The sequence below is a fragment of the Trachypithecus francoisi genome, unplaced genomic scaffold, assembly GCF_009764315.1.
Source record: "Trachypithecus francoisi isolate TF-2019V2 unplaced genomic scaffold, Tfra_2.0 Contig01038, whole genome shotgun sequence".
In the NCBI taxonomy this organism is placed as follows: Eukaryota; Metazoa; Chordata; class Mammalia; order Primates; family Cercopithecidae; genus Trachypithecus; species Trachypithecus francoisi.
In genome coordinates, this window is record NW_022681089.1 from 20,381 (window position 1) to 38,826 (window position 18,446).

General features: G+C 38.9%; 1 protein-coding gene across 1 annotated transcript; it reads right to left on the reverse strand.

The window, feature by feature from the left end:
• Positions 1-1,240: 1,240 nt before the first annotated feature.
• LOC117090585 (G2/mitotic-specific cyclin-B3-like) lies at positions 1,241-14,142 on the reverse strand (the record flags this gene model as incomplete). Its single annotated transcript, XM_033222966.1, is given in 9 exon segments — positions 1,241-2,355; positions 3,586-3,681; positions 4,700-5,172; positions 5,175-5,348; positions 5,351-5,425; positions 5,428-5,727; positions 5,730-7,349; positions 7,352-7,599; positions 13,931-14,142. Coding segments are annotated over 9 exon segments (3,387 nt in total), but the record flags the coding sequence as incomplete, so codon positions are not given.
• Between the last annotated feature and the right edge of the window lie 4,304 nt (positions 14,143-18,446).

Consider the following 18,446-nt stretch of genomic DNA (forward strand, 5'->3'; position numbering starts at 1 on the left):
GCCAGTCTCATAAGGTTACATATAATGCAAATCATTTATACAATATTCTTGAAAAGGCAAAGATAGAGAATAGATCAGTGGTTTCCAGAAGTTAGGGAGGTAGGTGTGACTCTAAACAGATAACATATGGAAGTTTTTATGGCATGATCAAACTGTTCTATTTCCTAATCCTAGTGGTGGTTATGCAAATCTATACATATGCTAAAAATTAATAGAACTGTCACACTCTTCAGTATTAATCCCAGAGAAATAAAAACTATATTCACAAAAAACCTGTATTCAAATATTCATAGTAATTTTATTCTTAATAGTTAAAAACTAGTAACAACCCAAAAGTCCTTCAGTAGGTGAATGGTTAAACATACCATGTGTATTAGTCCATTTTCATACCTCTATGAAGAAATACCTGAGACTGGGTAATTTATAAAGAAAAAGAGGTTTAATGGACTCACAGCTCCACATGGCTGTGGAGGCCTCACAATCATGGCGAAAGGTGACGGAGCAGCAAAGGTACATCTTACATGGAGGCAGGCAAGAGAGTGTGTGCAGGAGAACTGCCTTTTATAAAACCATCTGATCTCGTGAGACATATCCACTATCACAAGAACAACATGGGAAAAACCCACCCCCATGATGCACTTACCTCCCACTGGTCCCTCCCACAACACATGGGGATTATGGGAGCTATAATCCAAGATAAGGTTTGGGTGCGGACACAGCCAAACTATATTACCGTGGTACATCTGTACCATGGAATACTACTTAGCAACAAAAAGGAATGAACTATTCATACACACAACTTGTATGGATCTCAAGGGAATTATGGTGAGTAGTAAACATCAAGCTCAAAAGGCTATACACTGTATGATTCCATTTATATAACATTCATGAAATGACAAAATTATAGAGATGGAAAACAAATAATTTGTCAGGGACAGGAAGGAGAGGGAAGGGAGATAGTTGTGGCTAACAAAAAGTGGCATGAGGGATCCTTATGGCGATGGAACAATTCTGTACCTTAACTTTGGTAGTGATTACAAAATTAACACGTGAAGAAAATAGACTAAATATTTATTTACACATGTGATCAAATAGACTATACACACCCCCAAATGAGTGCATGTAATCAAATAGACTATACACACCCCCAAATGAGTACATGGGGAGATAATATATGTAAACAAATGAGAACAGCGGTTTAGGGTTGTGGGATCACAGGTAATTATAATTTCTTTTTGCTATAATGTACATTTTTATGCAATAACAAAAACTTTAAATAAAAAATATTTAGTTCATCATTCCAGCTGGCAGAGATATTTTTTCTCTGTAAGCCATTTATTTCCTATCCCTACTCCTAGTTTCATGCCATCTAGGAATTTAATGAATACATCTTCTCTGTTCTCATTTACATCACTAATGAGAATGTTAAGCAGAACAAAGTCCAATGGCAGTCACTAGAAATTTCTTTCCAGCTTGGCAATGATAAGCAATCTTTGGGTTCTATTTCACTTATTTAAGATCTACCCAAATTTTACTCTTATCTGATTTACTGTTCTCTACCATTTTCATAAGACGAGAGACATTTTCATGCTTTTCTGATGTTCAGATACACTGTGTCCACCACAATTCCTTGGTCTGTCACTCTAAAATGAGCCTGAACCACTCCTCTGATACTTAACAAAGGATATAAAACTATATTGTCTTTTCTTCCTAATTACATACTAAGACTGCTGGGCATAGACTGACCATGCTGTATGTTTCCTTGCAAACTACATAGCAATTCTTTCAATTCCATTCATTCAACAAATACTTACTGAACCCCCACTATACGCTATGTACTACTCTGGGCTCTCCTTCCTTAGTATAAAATAGTAACTAAGTATTCATAGCAGTATTCCCTCAATGTCTAACCTTGGGCAAAGAGCTACCTGTGATGTCCTGTGCCACACTGTACTTCCTATTATCCATTCCACCCAAAGCTTGAAAGACTGTCATCGACTCCAATCCAAATCACTAGATATACTTTTACAAGACTTTAAGAATGATAAAACGACCATACCGTCACTGCCTTTTCTAGAAACAGTCTCTCCTTACAATTAGTTCTCACAGTATCTTGCCTCTTAAATCATGAGCTCCTTGAGGGCAGGAACCACAGCTTATTCAACTCTATAGACCCAGTACATTTTTACCATGCTTTTGGCCTGGCAGCCCTGAATGAGAAAGAGAACAGCAGCTCCTTAAAGCAGGAGTTGTCAGGCTTACCTGCACCTCCACCAACCAGTCCACAAGAATGGCCCTCATGTCACTGGTGATTTCAATCTGCTTGTTCATGTAATCTGTAAGTATAAACTGTTCCTGGCATCGATGAGAAAGAAATGTTAATAAACTCTTCTTGTAGTTCAAAATTGTAACTTAACAATTAACTTCTCCCTCATAGTTCTAACTCCTTATTTTCAACTGGTATTAGATAGGGGCAGATCAAAGTATCCTTTTCCAGGCAAGTTGCAGTTATCCTTTGGGAAATAGACACATGTGATATTCAAGTGTCAGAGTGGATATTGAAGAATCCAGGGGGAATAAGGGCAGAAACATACCTATAGCTGTAGACAAATGCCAAAAAGGTTCTGCCCCTTCTTTGCAATTCAATCTAAAGTATAATAGCATGCTATGTAGAACAGTACTTCTCAAACTTTAACATACATATGCACTACTTGGGGATCATGTAAAACTTCAGATTCTGATTTAGAAGGTCTGGGATGGGACTAGGTATCTGCATTTCTAACAAGATCTCAAGTGAAACTGATACTGCTGAACCAAGGCTCACACTTTTATTATAACAAAGATGTCCCTTACTTAGGTATGCCAGAAAAAGTGTGGGCTTTGGAGTCAGTTAATCAATTGCACTCTCTATAAAGAGGATAGGTGGATCTGTAGGTGGATCTGTAGGTGGGTTTCCATCCACCCACCCTCTTATACATGACCTACTAAAAATTCTACTTGGTAGATCATCCTGGTCCCATCTATTCTGTTGAGAGAGATAGAAGAAACTTTGGAATTGATGAATATTAGTGGTAAAGGAGACTGGCAGACTTCAAAGGAGAAAGAAAATTTCATCAGCTTGGAGAGATGAAACAATACGATTTTGCATACAATGCCAGAAACATGCATAGGGAAGGAAAAAGATCTCTAAGAACAGCCACTCAGAGACTACTTGACCATTTTTGTGTCTAAGACTGTCTTCTTAGCAATTAGATGTACAGGATTATGGTCTTCAAGGTAATCAGACTTTAGCTCATATCCCAGCTCTACCATACACCACTTACATGACTCTGGGCAGTTTCCTCTATCTGTAAGAGGGAGATAATAATGCCTACCATCATGAAGTCACTGAGAGAATTAAGATAATATCTACAAATCTGTTAGTACAATATCCAACTCACAGAAAGCTACTAATATGTTAGTTGTTGCTATTATTATTTTTATCATTATTACCAACCCTTTCAACTTGCATACTGAAGGATGGAATGATGAGGAAATGAAAACTAGAAATCATTGCCCACCCCTAAACCCAAGAAACCTACATACCTCTCTCTCTTTCATGTAACTGAAGATTTCCTTGGCATATATTGGGTTGAAACTTGGATCACTGCTGTCCTCGTCAATATCTTCCCATGGCGTTATCTGCTTAGAAATCACCAAAAAGATATATTACGAGGAGAATTATTCCAAGGAAGACTTAGCACATACATATCAAGGATTACTCCTTTCTCTCCACTGTCTTCTTCTGCTAAGGTGTCTCAAGCCTTGTATATGTTGGGCCACAACACAGTACTCCTTGGCCGTGCAATCCTCATATGGTCCAGTGATCAAGAAATGCCTAGTCTTTGTTGTATGTTACCTTCGCTGCCCTAGGAACAAGGGACCCTTTTTATAGGTAAGCTCAAGGTTCTCCAAGATGGACATTCTTATTTTATTATTTCAGCTGTGTTACCGGTCTTCTTAGGTCCCTAATTAAGTCAATGCTTTGATCTGGCCCAATTCATCTTGGTAGTCTTTTCCTCCCTTCTATATACCTTTACCAGGTTGTTTTACTACAAAAAGGACATTTCTCCTCCTGCTTGCTAAATATCATCCCTTCATTATTCAAATTTACAATGTAAAGACCACATTTCTTGGGAGATGCTCCTATGAACTTTGCCCATTTTTTTTTTACCAAAGCCCATTGTGATGCAAATTACAATTACTAAGAAAGGCAATTTCCTGAATGAAATTACCTGGTCACTACTGCAAAGCCCAAGTATATAGCACAGTAGTCCAGACCCTTGTGGTATTACTGGAATAAATACTTTCTGATTGCTTAGATCTATCACTGTGCCAATCAGGAAGTCAAGAGATTCTACAATGCCAACTTGATTTAAGAGAAAAATGCCAAAGAACTAGGAAATGTATTCCATATCATGGGTAACCTCAGGCTATAAACGGTGAGAAGAGATGATTCTGCATCACCTATCATTAAATAAAACCAGAAGTAAACCCAAGAAATATCACCCTCTCACTAGGTAGAGGGATACTCTCAATAACTTACTGTATATGGCTCAACTGCTTAGGAAGGAAAAAAAAAAAAACCACTTTGCTAGCAGCCACGTCCAGGATATCAAAGAACATTTTATCTAATTTAAGAAGAAAGAGAGATGAATACCTCCTTTGGTGGTCCCTTGGCCTGTAGTGAGAAAGGTTTATCAGAAGCAAATTCACATGCACTGGACTCGGTGGTGGTACTGGACTTGCCCACGCTGGTCATGGTAGCAATGCTGGACTTGCCTGTTATGGATTCAGGAGTGTTGCTAGACACATATGGGCTGGTTCCAACTTGGGGGATCAAGAATGTTTCCAGAAAGGTGTCTTCCTTGCAGGTGGGACTCTTTTGTAAGGCCAATGGCTCCTTGAAGGACAACTCCTTCCCAGTGGTGGGTTTTTCATTCAGAGTTATCATATCTTCGAAGAGGAATGCCTCGTTGATGGTACCAGATTTGCCCATGCTGGTCACGGTAGCAATGCTGGACTTGCCTGTTATGGATTCAGGGGCAGTGCCAGACACATTTGGGCTGGTTCCAACTTGGGGAATCAAGAATGTTTTGAGAAAGGTGTCTTCCTTGTAGGTGGGACTCTCTGTAAGGCTAATGGCTCCTTGAAGGACAACTTCTTCCTAGTGGTGGGTTTCTCATTCAGAGCTATCATATCTTCTAAGAGGAATGCCTCATTGATGGTAGACATCTGCAAGGCTAATGGCTTTTTGAGGAGGGTCTCCTGCTCAATGCTGGGCTTCTCCTGCAAGGTCAAAGTTTCCTAAAGTGAGCTTCTTTGTCAACAGTGGGCTCCTTGAGGACAGCCTCCTTCTCAATGCTGGGCTCCTCCTGCAAGGCCAAGGTTCCTTAAAGTGAGCTTCTGTGTCAATAGTGGGCTCCTTGAGGACAGCCTCCTTCTCAATGCTGGGCTCCTCTTGCATGGCCAAAAGCTTCTTGAAGAGGGTCTCCCCCTCCTCAATGCTGGGATATCCCTCCAAGGCCAGTGGCTGCTTAATAAGGAACTCCTCTTCACTGATGTTCTCATTCAAAGCCAACTGCTTCTTCAGGAGGAACACTTCTCCCTGAGCAGTGGACTGCTCCTTTAAAGATAATTGCATCTCTATGTCTGTGGCTGCCTCAGCAGAAAGCTCCTTCTTCAGAACAATAGCTTATTGATAAAGAACTCTTCTTCCGTGGTGCTTTTCTCCTGCAAGGCCAACAGCTTCTTCAAGGAATCCTCTTTGGTATCAGTCTTCCCTTGCAAGACCAAAGCCTTCTGGAAGAGGGACTCACTTTTGTTAGTATGCTTAACATGCAATGAAAATAGTTCCTGAGAGAATTCCTCCTCAGTGATAGTCTTCTCCTGGATGGCCAATGACTCTTTTGAGAGGGACACTTCCTGCAAGGTGGTGTGCTTCTCATTCAATGCAGATGGTTCCTGGAAGAGGAACTTTTCTTCAGTTGTAGATTTCATCGTAAAGGGCAACAGCTTCTTATAGAGTGACTCCTCCTTGGAAATGATCTTCTGTAAGACCAGTGGCTTCTTTAAGTGGGACATCTTCCCCTGAGTAATTTTCTTTTTCCGTACAGACAATGATGTCTTGGTAACTACTGTCTCCTCAGTTGTAGGGTTCTTCCTAAATGACACTGGCTCCATAAAGAAAGAATTCTTATCTTCACCAATCATATCCTGAAAGTCCAACAGTTCTGGACAGATGGACATCATCGCTTGTATGGTACACTTTTTCTTTAAAGACACTTTTTCTTCTTTAAAGGACAGTGGCTCCTTAATAAGTGACTTCTCTCCAGAGGTGGTCTGTAATACTAGTGGTTTCTTCAAGTGGGACATTGTCCCCTGAGTGGTGTGCTTCCTCTTTAAAATTAAAGGCTCCTTGGTGGAGGGTGCCTCCTCAATGGTACACTTCTTTGTAAAAGTCAAAGTCTCATCAAAAAGTGACTCTTCGGTTGGAGACTTTAGCAAGGATGAGGGCTCCTTTAAGATGGAAGCTTCCTCCTGAGTGATATGCTTCTCTTGCATTGCAGATGGTTCCTCAGAAAAGGACTCCTTCTCCGCAGATGGCTTTTCTTTAATGGACAATGGCTTTGTAATGAGCGACTTCTCTCCAGAGGTGATCGCCTGCAATAGTAATGGCTTCAGGCAGGACCTCTTCCCCTCAGTCATGTGCTGCTCCTTTAATATTAATGGCATCATGATTGCCTCCTCAGTGCTAGGCTTCTTCTTAAAGGCTAATGGCTCCTTAACAAGGGAATCCTCTTTAAAGTTGGTCTTCTGCAAGGTCAATGATTTCTTCAAGATGGACATCTCATGCTCAGTGGTGTGCTTCTCTTGAAATACAGATAGCTCTTGGGAAAGGGTCGCCTTCTCAGTGGTAGGCTTCTTCTTAAAGGACAATGGCTTCTTAATGGAGGACATCGCTCCAGAGATGGTTGTCTGCAATACTGGTGGCTTCTTAAAGTGGCACATCTTCCCATAAATGGTACATTTCTTCTTTAAAGATGATAGCTTATGGATTGGGATTGACTCCTCAGTTTTAGACTTCTTCTTAAAACTCATTGACTCCATAAGGAAGAAATCCTCTTCAGTATTGACATCCTGCAAAGCCAACAACTCTTCCTGGCAGGACTGCTTCCCCTGACTTGCACACATCTTCTTCTTTAAGGATAATGTCTTCTTGGTGATGGCTGCCTCCTCAGTTTTATGTGTCTTCTTAAAAGTCATTGGCTCTATAACAAACTCATCATCACTGCCACTCTCCTCCTGCAGGGCTGTGGCTTTTCCAACAGGGACAACTCCCCATGATTTGAGCACTTCTTTAAAGATAATGACTTATTGATAAGGGTTTTATCCTCAATAGTGGGTTCCTCTTTTAAAACTAATGGCTTTCTGAAGAGAGATGCCTCCTCAGTGTTGGATGTTTTGGAGGTGTTGGATATGTCTGGAATGAGTGGTTTCTCCATAATGTTTGGTACCACGGTAGTAGAGGCTACTACTGGTGTGACTTCCAGCTTATGCCTGTGAAGGAAACAATGTCTGGGTAAGAAAAATGTAGTTCCTAGAATCCTCACCTACCATTTCCTTTTGTTGCTATATTTACTAAGGTATGAAAGGGGAAGAGGTTTCAACCCCATAAGACAGATTAAGAGGGACAAAATCAATAGGTACCATGGTGAATCAACTTAAGTAGTACGCTGTATAGTTTCTATGACCTAGATCCCTACACTTTTCTATAATTTTTCCATTGAAATTCATGTTACGCTTTCTTATATATGCTTCATTACCTTACATACAAAGGCTTTTATTATAATACTTATCACATTGTATGAGTTATCTGTTCATACAGTCTCCTTCACTAGCTGCATTTGTCTTTGTCTATCAACCCAACGCATCTGGTAAACTTCAGGTTGAAAGTAACATTGTTTGAAGGCTAATGAGAGAGGTGGGCTGATAATTAACATTGGTAGTATCTAACTACATTCCCCTCACTCTGGGCTATTAAGGAGATGCTTTCCCAATGGAGGTAATAAAAAGCTCAAAATAGAAACTTGTCACATGTGCCAGATGCAAAGCTTTGTTTTGAATAGGATTGTATATTCAATTAGAGTGATGAATCTAGTGAAACCAAATCACAGGAAGACTAAAGATCAGAATAAGAAGAGAGAGAATTTTAGGCAGATATAATCACCAGTCTCAGCAGGAGTAAATACCTTCAAAAGACCAGATATGATATGACTTAGTTCAATATGAAATATGCAGAATGGACATATCCATAGAGGTATATCCATATCCATAGCAGAAAGTAGACTAGTGGTTTCCTGAAGTTGGGACAGTGGTAGGAGTAGAAAGGGGGATTGGGAAGGGAAAGGAACTCCTAATAGGTATGGATTTAGTGGACGGGGGGTGTTGAAAAAGTTCTAAAATTAGATAGTGGTGATAGTTGTACAAATCTAGGAACAGAATGAAAACCAACTGATTTGTTAAGGAAAAAAAAGTGCTTCAAAAGGCTCTGCTTGACCAGATAGAGTCCAGGTCCCTCCTGATAACTTTTAGAGAAGATCTTTAGATAGTCTAGCTATGGTAAGAACATGCACTCTGGAGCTAGACTGCCTGGATTCAAATCCTGGCTTCTCCACTTACTTACTGGGTGACCTTGGGCAAGTTAACTCTCTGTGCTTCAGTTTTTTCCACCTATAAAATGGGGATCACACTGTCTCCTTCGTAGGCTTATTGTGAAGATTCAACAAATTAATATGCTCAAAAACACTTAAAGGAACGTTATAAACAACTGAATGTCGATAAATTAGTTAATTGAGATGAAATGGACAAATTCCTAGGAAGACACAAACTACCAAAACTGACTCAAGAAGAAAACAGGAAATCTGAATAGACCTATAACAACATATCAAATCAATAATCAAAAACTACTCACAAAGTAAAGTCCAGGCCCAAATGGCTTCAATTCTATCCAAGCATTTAAACAATTAATACCAGTTCTTCATTAACTCTTCCAAGAAATACAAAAAGTGGGAAGTTTCTAACTCATTCTATGAGGTCGGTATTACTCTGATACCAAAAACAGACACCACTAGAAAACTACAGACCGATACCTCTTATGAATATAAATACAAAAATCCTCAGCCAAATACTGCAAACCAAATCCAGCAACATATAAAAGGATTATACACCACAACCGAGTGGGATTTATCCCAGGAATGCAAGATTAATTTAACACCCAAAACTCAATTTGTGTACTACATCATATTAATGGAATAGAAAACAAAAACTACATGATCATCTCAAAAGATCCAGGAAAATCATTTGACAAAATCTAACCCTCTTTCATGATAAAAAGCACTTAACAAACAAGGAATAGAAGGGAGGTTCCTCAACCTGATAAAGGGCATCTACAAAAAACCCAAAGCTAACATCGTACTTGATGGTGAAAGACTGATACTTTCCCGCTAAGATCAGGGAGAAAACAAGAATGTCCAACTCTTGATACTTCTATTCAACATTGTACTAGAGGTTGTAGCCAGGGAAGTAGGCAAGAAAACTAAATAAAAGGCATCCAGTTTGGAAAAGTAAAACTATCTGTATTCACAGATGACATGATCTTATATAGAGAAAATCCTAAGGAATACACACAGAAACTATTAGAATGAACATCTTCATCAAGATTCCAGGACATAAAATCAATATACAAAAACCAAATGTGTTTCTATATACTTGCAATGAATAATCTGAAAATGAAATTAAGTAAACAATTCCATTTACAATAATGTCAAGAAGAAAATGCTTAGAAATAAATTTAACAAAATAACATAAAACCTATACTCTGGAAACTGTAAAAACCATTGAAAAAACTAAATATCTAAATAGATAGATATCCATATTCACGAATTAGAAAACTTAATATTGTTAAGATGTCAGGCTGGGCACAGTAGCTCATGCCTGTAATCCCAGCACTTTGGGAAGTTGAGGTGGGCAGATCACTTCAGGTCGGGAGTTTGAGACCATCCTGCCCAACATAGTGAAACCCTGTCTCTACAAAAATACAAAAAAAAAAAAAAAAGCCAGGTGTGGTGGCCACACACCTGTAATCCCAGCTACTTGGGCAGGCTGAGGCATGAGAATCGCGTGAACCTGGGAGGTGGAGGTTACAGTGAGCCAAGACTGCACCACTGCACTCCAGCCTGGGTGGCAGAGCAAGACTCTGTCTCAAAAATAAATAAATAAACAAATAAATAAATAAATAAGAAAAAAAAACATATCAATACTTCCCAAGTTGATCCACAGATCCAAGGCAATTTGTACAAGAATCCCAGCTAGCTTGTTTGTAGAAACTGACAAGCTGATTCTAAAATTTATATAGAATTGCAATGAGCCCAAAATAGTCAAAACAATCTTGAAAAACAAGAACAAAGTTTGGAGGAGTCACACTTCCCAATTTCTTTTCTTTTTTTTTTTTTTGAGACAGAGTCTCGCTCTGTCACCCAGGCTGGAGTGCAGTGGCGCAGTCTTGGCTCACTGCAAGCTCTGACTCCCAGGTTCATGCCATTCTCCTGCCTCAGCCTCCCGAGTAGCTGGGACTACAGGCGCCCGCCACCACGCCCGGCTAATTTTTTTGTATTTTTTAGTAGAGACGGGGTTTCACCGTGTTAGCCAGGATAGTCTCGATCTCCTGACCTCGTGATCTGCCCTCCTCGGCCTCCCAAAATACACTTCCCAATTTCAAAACACAACATGAAGCTGCAATAATCAAGACAATATGGTACTGGCATAATGATAGTTAATGAGAGGCATATAGATTGATGGAATAAAATTAAGAGTCCATATATAAACACATTTATGGTCAATTGATTTCCCACAAGGGTGCCAAGACAATTAAGAAAGGTTAGTTTTCTCAACAAATAGTGCTGGAAAAACTGGATGTCCACACTCAAAACAATGAAGTTAAGGCTCCTAATACACATCACCAACAAAAATTAACTGAAAATAGATCAAAACCCTAAGTTAAGAGCTAAAACTTTAAAACTCTTAGAAGTAAACAGGTATAAATTTTCTTAACCTGGGATTTGGCAGTGGTTTCTTAGGTATGACATCAAAATCATAAACAAAAGAAAAAATAAATTAGACTTCTTCAGAATTAAAAATTTGTGTACTTCAAAGGACATCATCAACAAAGTGAAAAAGATAACGCAAAAAATGGATGAAAATATTTGCAACACATATCTGATCAGGGACTTGTATCTAAAATATATAAAGAACTCTTACAACTCAACAATACAAACACCAATAACTATTTACAATTATTATATGTCAATTAAAAATAAAATTTAAAAAATTAAGAAATAAAAGCATAAAAACTGGGCAAAGGATCCAAACAGACATTCCTCCAAAGAAGTATCAAATAGCCAATAAGCACATAAAAGATGCTCAACATCATTAGTCAGAGAAATGCAAACCTAAAAACCACAATGAGATACCACTTCACACCCACCACGATGGCCATATACATATTTAAAAAAAAAAAAAAAAAAAAAACACTGCCAGCTGGGCATGGTGGCTCACTCCTGTAATCCCAGCACTCTGGGAGGCCGAGGCAGGTGGATCACCTCAGATCAGGAGTTTGAGACCAGCCTGGCCAACATGGTGAAACCCCATCTCTACTAAAAATACAAATATTAGCCAGGTGTGGTGGTGGGTGCCTGTAATCCCAGCTACTTGGGAGGCTGAGGTACGAGAATTGCTTGAACCTGGTAGGCAGAGTTTGCAGTGAGCTGAGATCATGCCATTGCACTCCAGCCTGGGTGACACGAGTGAGACTCTGTCTCAAGGAAAAACAAAAACAAAACACTGCCACCATTGCACAGCGGTTATACCATTTTACATTTCCTTGAGTAAATACACTACTGGAGGAAATGTAAAATGGGGTAGCCACTATGGAATACAGCTTGGCAGTTCCTCAATGCATGGAACACAGAATTACCATATGACCCAGCAACCATACTCCTAAGTATATACATAAAAGAATTGAAAACAAGTGTTGAAACAAAAAGGTATACACAAATGTTCATAGCAGCACTATTTACAATAATCAAAAGGTAGAACCAATACAAATATCTATCAACTGATGGATGGGTAAACCAAATGTGTTGTATATATGCAATGAAATATTACTTGGCAATAAAAAGAAATGAAGTACTAATAACCTGCTATGACATGGATAACCTCAAAAGCATGCTAAGTGAAAGAAGCTAGACACAAAAGACCACACATTGTCTAATTCCATTTATATGAAACATCCAGAAAAGGGAAATCTATATAGAGACAGAAAGTAGATCAGCGGTTGCCCAAAGCTGGGCAGGTTGGGGGTATTGAGAGATGATAACCAAAGGTACAGGGTTTCTTTGGAGTTAATGAAAATGTCCAAAAATTGATTGTGATGGCTGTATAACTGTGAATATACTAAATACCATTGAATTGTATACTTTAAATGGGTGAACTGTATGGTATGCAAATTATATCTCAATAAAGCTGTTACTAAAAAAAAAAGACTTAATGATTATACTTGTGTGATTACAGTGAGCTCTCAATAAATGGCAGCTATTACTAGTTTTCCTACTATTATTAGAGTCCTTTCCACTGAACCCTGAGTGAAGAGAAGAATGTTTACGGCATTTGTGAGGATTACCCTGCTAAAGTCAGAATGATAAAAGAAACTCAAAATAATGCAGAGAATTAAGGTCAAAATATGCATGCAAACTCCAGAATTCCATTTTAGCAGGAAACCAAGTAAGGCTAAATGCTAATCTTCTTTCTGCTGGGTAATTAGCAAAATATCCTGTGGACTGTGCATGTTATTTTCTAGAGTTACTCAGTCTTTTTAGCTTACCCTTTGGTGTTCCCAGGAGTGATAATCCAAACATCTCACAACCAGTATGGCACTGCGCCAACCAATCACAGTGGAAGCTAGCATCAAACAACCAGTACAATAGTACTGGTATGTGTTGGCTAAATGGCAGCCCTACATGTTTCCAAGAGACACAGGATGTAGTTCTGTGCTGTATGCCAGGCCTTCTGGCTAGCAAATAACTGAAAAGATGTTGTGTTAACATCACTCCACCTTGACCTCATAAGATTTTCAGAGGGGAAAAAAGGCAGTATAATTGACTTTAGCCCGGTAATAGGCATCTATCTAATCTATTCAGATGTAGATTAGTCAGTCCCTGAAGAATAATTCTCACTGGAATGAGGAGGGGATATAGAAAGGTCTCATTCCACTATCTAAGTCATCTTTCAATAAAAGTCTTCCTAGAGGTAAATTCTTTTTTCAGTCCTAAATGGGAATGTGCATCTGTACTTGTAGAACCTGTGAACGGTACCTGTAACAGCTGAAAAACACATGTTTTTGCTCTAGGGAGATAGTAATTTATCTCCAGTAACAAGGTACAAACCTCCCCTAAAGCTTCTAATGGAATAAGCAGACTGGCAAGCTACCAGTCAGCTGCTGAGAATCCCTGAAAAGTTAAGTTGTCTCCACACTATAAAGCACAGACTAGCTCAAACAGGTACTGAATTACTAGAAGACAGGAAAAGATGAGCACAAGGTCTTTTGGCAAATTTTCCAATGACAACAGCTCTTTCATTATGCACACACATAATGAAAGAGGAAAGACAGAAGAGGCCTATAACTCTTCAGCAACCACAGCTGAGCCCACCTCAGCACCCAGGGTTAATGTGGTAGTCATCATTGTGGCTTGCTAAATATGTTCTCAATGGGGACAAAAGGATGTCACATACTCTACCATCTAAAATCATGCCATCTGAGTCCCCTCTCACTCACCATTTTAGATTCCGCTTATTCTTTTTGGCCAATCCAAGAGCACGTGTGCTCCTGTTTATCTTCTTAGAAACATCTTTTACAAACCCTTTATTGGCTTCTTTCTTGGGCTGGACAGGTTGACATTGAGAAGCCTGCAAAAAAAAAAAAAAAAAAAAAAAAAATGGGTGCGGGACAGGGGAAGGAGGAGGCAGGAAAATGAAGAAAACCACAAATTACCTAATAGGTGGCTCTCATAGGAAAGTCCTGATCCACATAAGTTGGTTGGGTGTTCCCAGGAGTGATAATCCAAACATCTCACAACCAGTATGGCACTGGGCCAATCAATCACAGTGGAAGCTAGCATCAAACAACCAGTGCAGCAGTACTGGTATGTGTTGGTTAACTAGCAGCCCTACGTGTTTCCAAGAGATACAGGATGTAGTTCTGTGCTCTATGCCAGGCCTACTAGCTGGCCCACAACTGAAAAGATGCTGTGTTAACATTATACTCCACTTTGACCTCGTAAGATTTTCATAGGGGAAAAAAGGCAGTATGATTGACTTTGCTGTCTGGGTGTGCCTCTTCAGGATATACCTCTAACACAATACTACCTGTGATATATCTATCCCATCTCACTAAGTGGCATTTATTTAACGCATGGCTTTGGGGAGTTCCACACAGACTCTAATCCTGACTAACACTTTTAACAGTAGGAAAGATCATGGGACTGTTAATAATGTCAGTAAAAATACACTTAAAGTTATGTCTTTAAAATGAAACAAACAGGCTAGTCATGGTGGCTCTTGCCTGTAGCCCCAGCATTTTGAGAGGCCACGGTGGGAGGATCACTTGAGCCTGGTAGTTCAAGACCAACCTGGGCAACATAGGGAGACCCTGTCACCACAAAATAATAATAAAAAAAATATAGCTCGGTGTGGGGGCACATGCCTATGGTCCCAGCCACTTGTGGGGAATAAGGTAAGAAGACTGCTTGAGTCTGGGAGGTTGAAACTGCAGTGAGCTTCGATCACGCTACTGTACTCCAGATTGGGCAACAGAGCAAGACCTTGTCTCAAAAAAATTTTTTAAATTAAAAAATTAAATGACACAAATGAACCTAATTATATTTCAAATAAGTACCATATCTATGTTAAATGATTTTTCCTTTCTTTTTAGAAAGCAGAAGAAAAGATCAGAAATAACCAATCCAAGTCACTTATAAATAGTATTTGACTGCCACCTTCAAAGTATACATCCTCAATTAGGATAGCTCTGCAGGGGGGTGTAGATATTGCTAATAAATCTGGAACTCTTTTTAGTAGGTTTGTTTATTACAGTGGTTTGGATGAAGCCATTTTGAGACTCTTTTAGCTGTATTACAGTATTAAGTAAATGTGTTGATGTTTTTAGGAGCCACGGTTCTCATTATAGAACATACAAATAAGAATTAGTGAACCCAAGAAAGAATTTTATGTATTGAAATTGAAGCTGCATGAATTCATGATTTCCTAAATAGGTATATGTGTGTACAAATACTAAATGCCCACATCAAAAAGCTAGAAAGATCTCAAATAAACAACCTAACATCACGACTAAAAGAACTAGAGAACCAAGAGCAAACAAACCCCAAAGCTAGCAAAAGACAAGAAGTAATCAAAATTCAAGTGGAAGTGAAGGAAAGAGAGACACAAAAAACCCTTCAAAAAAATCAATGAATCCAGGAGCTGGCTTTTTGAAAAAAATTAATAAAACAGATAGACTGTTATCTAGACTAATGAGAAAAGAGAGAAGAATAAAATAGACAAAGTCAGAAATAAGGGAGATATCACCACTGACCCCACAGAAATACAACCAACCATCAGAGAATACTATAAACACCTCTATGCACATAAACTAGAAAATCTAGAAGAAAGGAATAAATTCCTGGACACATACACCCTAAGACTGAACCAGTTATACATATATATTTGTGTATATAAATATATACACAAATATAGACATATGTATAAGTACACATTTGTGTATATAAAAATACAGATATTTCCTATCTCTGTCTGCAGACTGGGCAGAAAAAGCAGACACCCTAATAGCACATCTAGCATCAAGATCTTGGTATCTAATATCACTCCCTACTAAAGGGAACCAGAACTCTGGAGAAATGATTGACTCCAGGGGTTGGACAAAGGAGGCATAAGATGAATTTGGGCCATCTTTTTAAGCTGGAAATAAAATGCTCAAAAAATTATGAGAGCATGTCACAAGGACACGGTAGTCAGATTGAAGGCACTCCTAACTGGCCAAAGATGGGGCAATTTGAACACCAAAATAAAGTACAATAATGAATAGTAAACCACTGGAAAAATATGAATTCATGAGTCCATACTGATAATAAACAGTGGAGAAGAGAAGGCTCATGCTTGTAGAGTATGTCCTACAGATTCCTTACTGCAAGAGAAAAAGATAAATGATAACGATACGGTACAAAAATCAGGCAACATCTTGACCAGGTGATCAAAATTAACATTATCAATGAAAGACAGACATCCTGTGCCTCCAGATATGATACTTTGAGAAGGATAGCAAGAACATCACCTACACAGTATCCTAGCCAAGAATGTATCAATCTAGTCACAAGCAAACATTAGACAAAAACAAAATGAGGATTTTTCTATTTTACAAAGTGGGGAGTTGGGTGGGACTGTATCCTCAAAAATGGCAACGTCATTAAAAAAAAAAAAAAAAAAGCTATGGAAATGTTCCAGATTAAGAGGCTAAAAAGACAAGTAAAAGACAAGTAAATACAATACATGATCCTAGCCTGGATCTTTACTGGAGGGGAAAACACGCTATAAAGGTTGTTATAAGGTCAGCTGACAAAACTGGAATATGGATGATTAATTACACAAAACAGCTACTTACACAAAACTGCTATATTAATGCAAATTTAGAAAATTGATAAGTGTATTGTGGTTATATAAGACAATTTCCCTATTCTTAGGAAATACACACTGTACTTAGGGGTAAAGGGACCACGATATATACAAGCAAATGAGAAAGCACGTGGGACAAAATGTCAACAATAAGTACTCTAGTAAAGGGTATACTGGTGTTCTTTGTACAATTTTTATTTTTGCAACATTTCATAAATTTGAAGTTATTTCCAAATGAAATGTAGAAAAAAAGTATGTCTTTGTATCATCAGATCATAATAAACAACTACAGTCCAATAGGAAATTCTTTCTTAGGACCTCAAGTCATCTACCTCTGCTTTTCAAAGAGCTTGCCACAGTCGCCATTTCAACTTCACCTAAAGTTTTGCAAACTCCTTATATGTGTAATCAAGATTCAGAATGGGAAAAGAAGTGCGTTCATGGCAAGAAAGAGGTGGAGATCATAACTCCCAAGATGAAACTCTCTACTTGCCATACATGCAGGTACAAAGCACTGATACTTTCAAGTTTAAGCTCAAGGGGACCTTTACTTGTACTTCCCCATAATTCTTTCACCATAAAATAGGAAAATAGAAGTGAAGGTTGGGTGTGGTGGCTCACGCCTATAATCGCAGCACTTTGGGAGGTCGAGGCAGGAGGATTGCTTGAGCCCAGGAGTTCAAGACCAGCCTGGGCAATATGGCAAAATCCCATCTCTACAGAAAGAATACACAAATTAGCTGGGCATGGTGGTGAGCACCTGTAGTCCCAGCTATTTAGGAGGCTAAGGCTGCATTGAGCCGTGTTCACGCCAGCTTGGACAACAGGGCAAGACTTGATCTCTAAAATAAAATTAAATTAAATTAAAATATAAAATAAAATAAATAAAATATGTAAATAAACGAAAGTCCTACTTACACAAAACCATTTAGGCAAACATGGATATAGGCCCTATCTCCCTGTCTACTGGCTTAGCACCAGCTCTTAAATATCACAAGTCCTTCCCATGCTAGAAATGATAAGGGAGAGGAAAAGAAAAACTCACAGCAGATTAACTAATTAAAACAGATTAACTCTTTTTGGCAGGCCAGGATCTCACTGTGGTAAATGTTGAGAAGAACACAGGGATGAAGACATGGAGATCTAATAATACTGACTGTTAAGAAGCAAATTATCATATAGGGAACCTCCAAAACCCAGAGCGAAAGGAGCCCTCAACTGTCAAATAGATGAGTTCGGATATCTGCAGTAATGCCCAACCTTAGGAATGGCTTAGGTACATTGTAATGATGGAACTGTCTCTGGAAGGCACCAAAGACCATTCAAGGTAACCAAGGTAAATCTTCAGAACTTGAGTGCAAAAGGGAAATGGGCCTTCTGAGCAGCTAGAGAGCTAGAGGCAGAAACTCTGCTAATGATGCCTTGCTCCCCTGCCCCCTAATCCCATGGAAATATGGCCAAACGGATGCTCAATTCAGTTGGAGAATCAGGAGGGTCCTAGATATCTGCATGGATTTCCTATTATTGATACAGTTCATGTATGTCTGTTCTTTCTGAATGGTAAGATAAACTCATGAAAAAAGGGACTCAGATGTCACAAGAAAGTT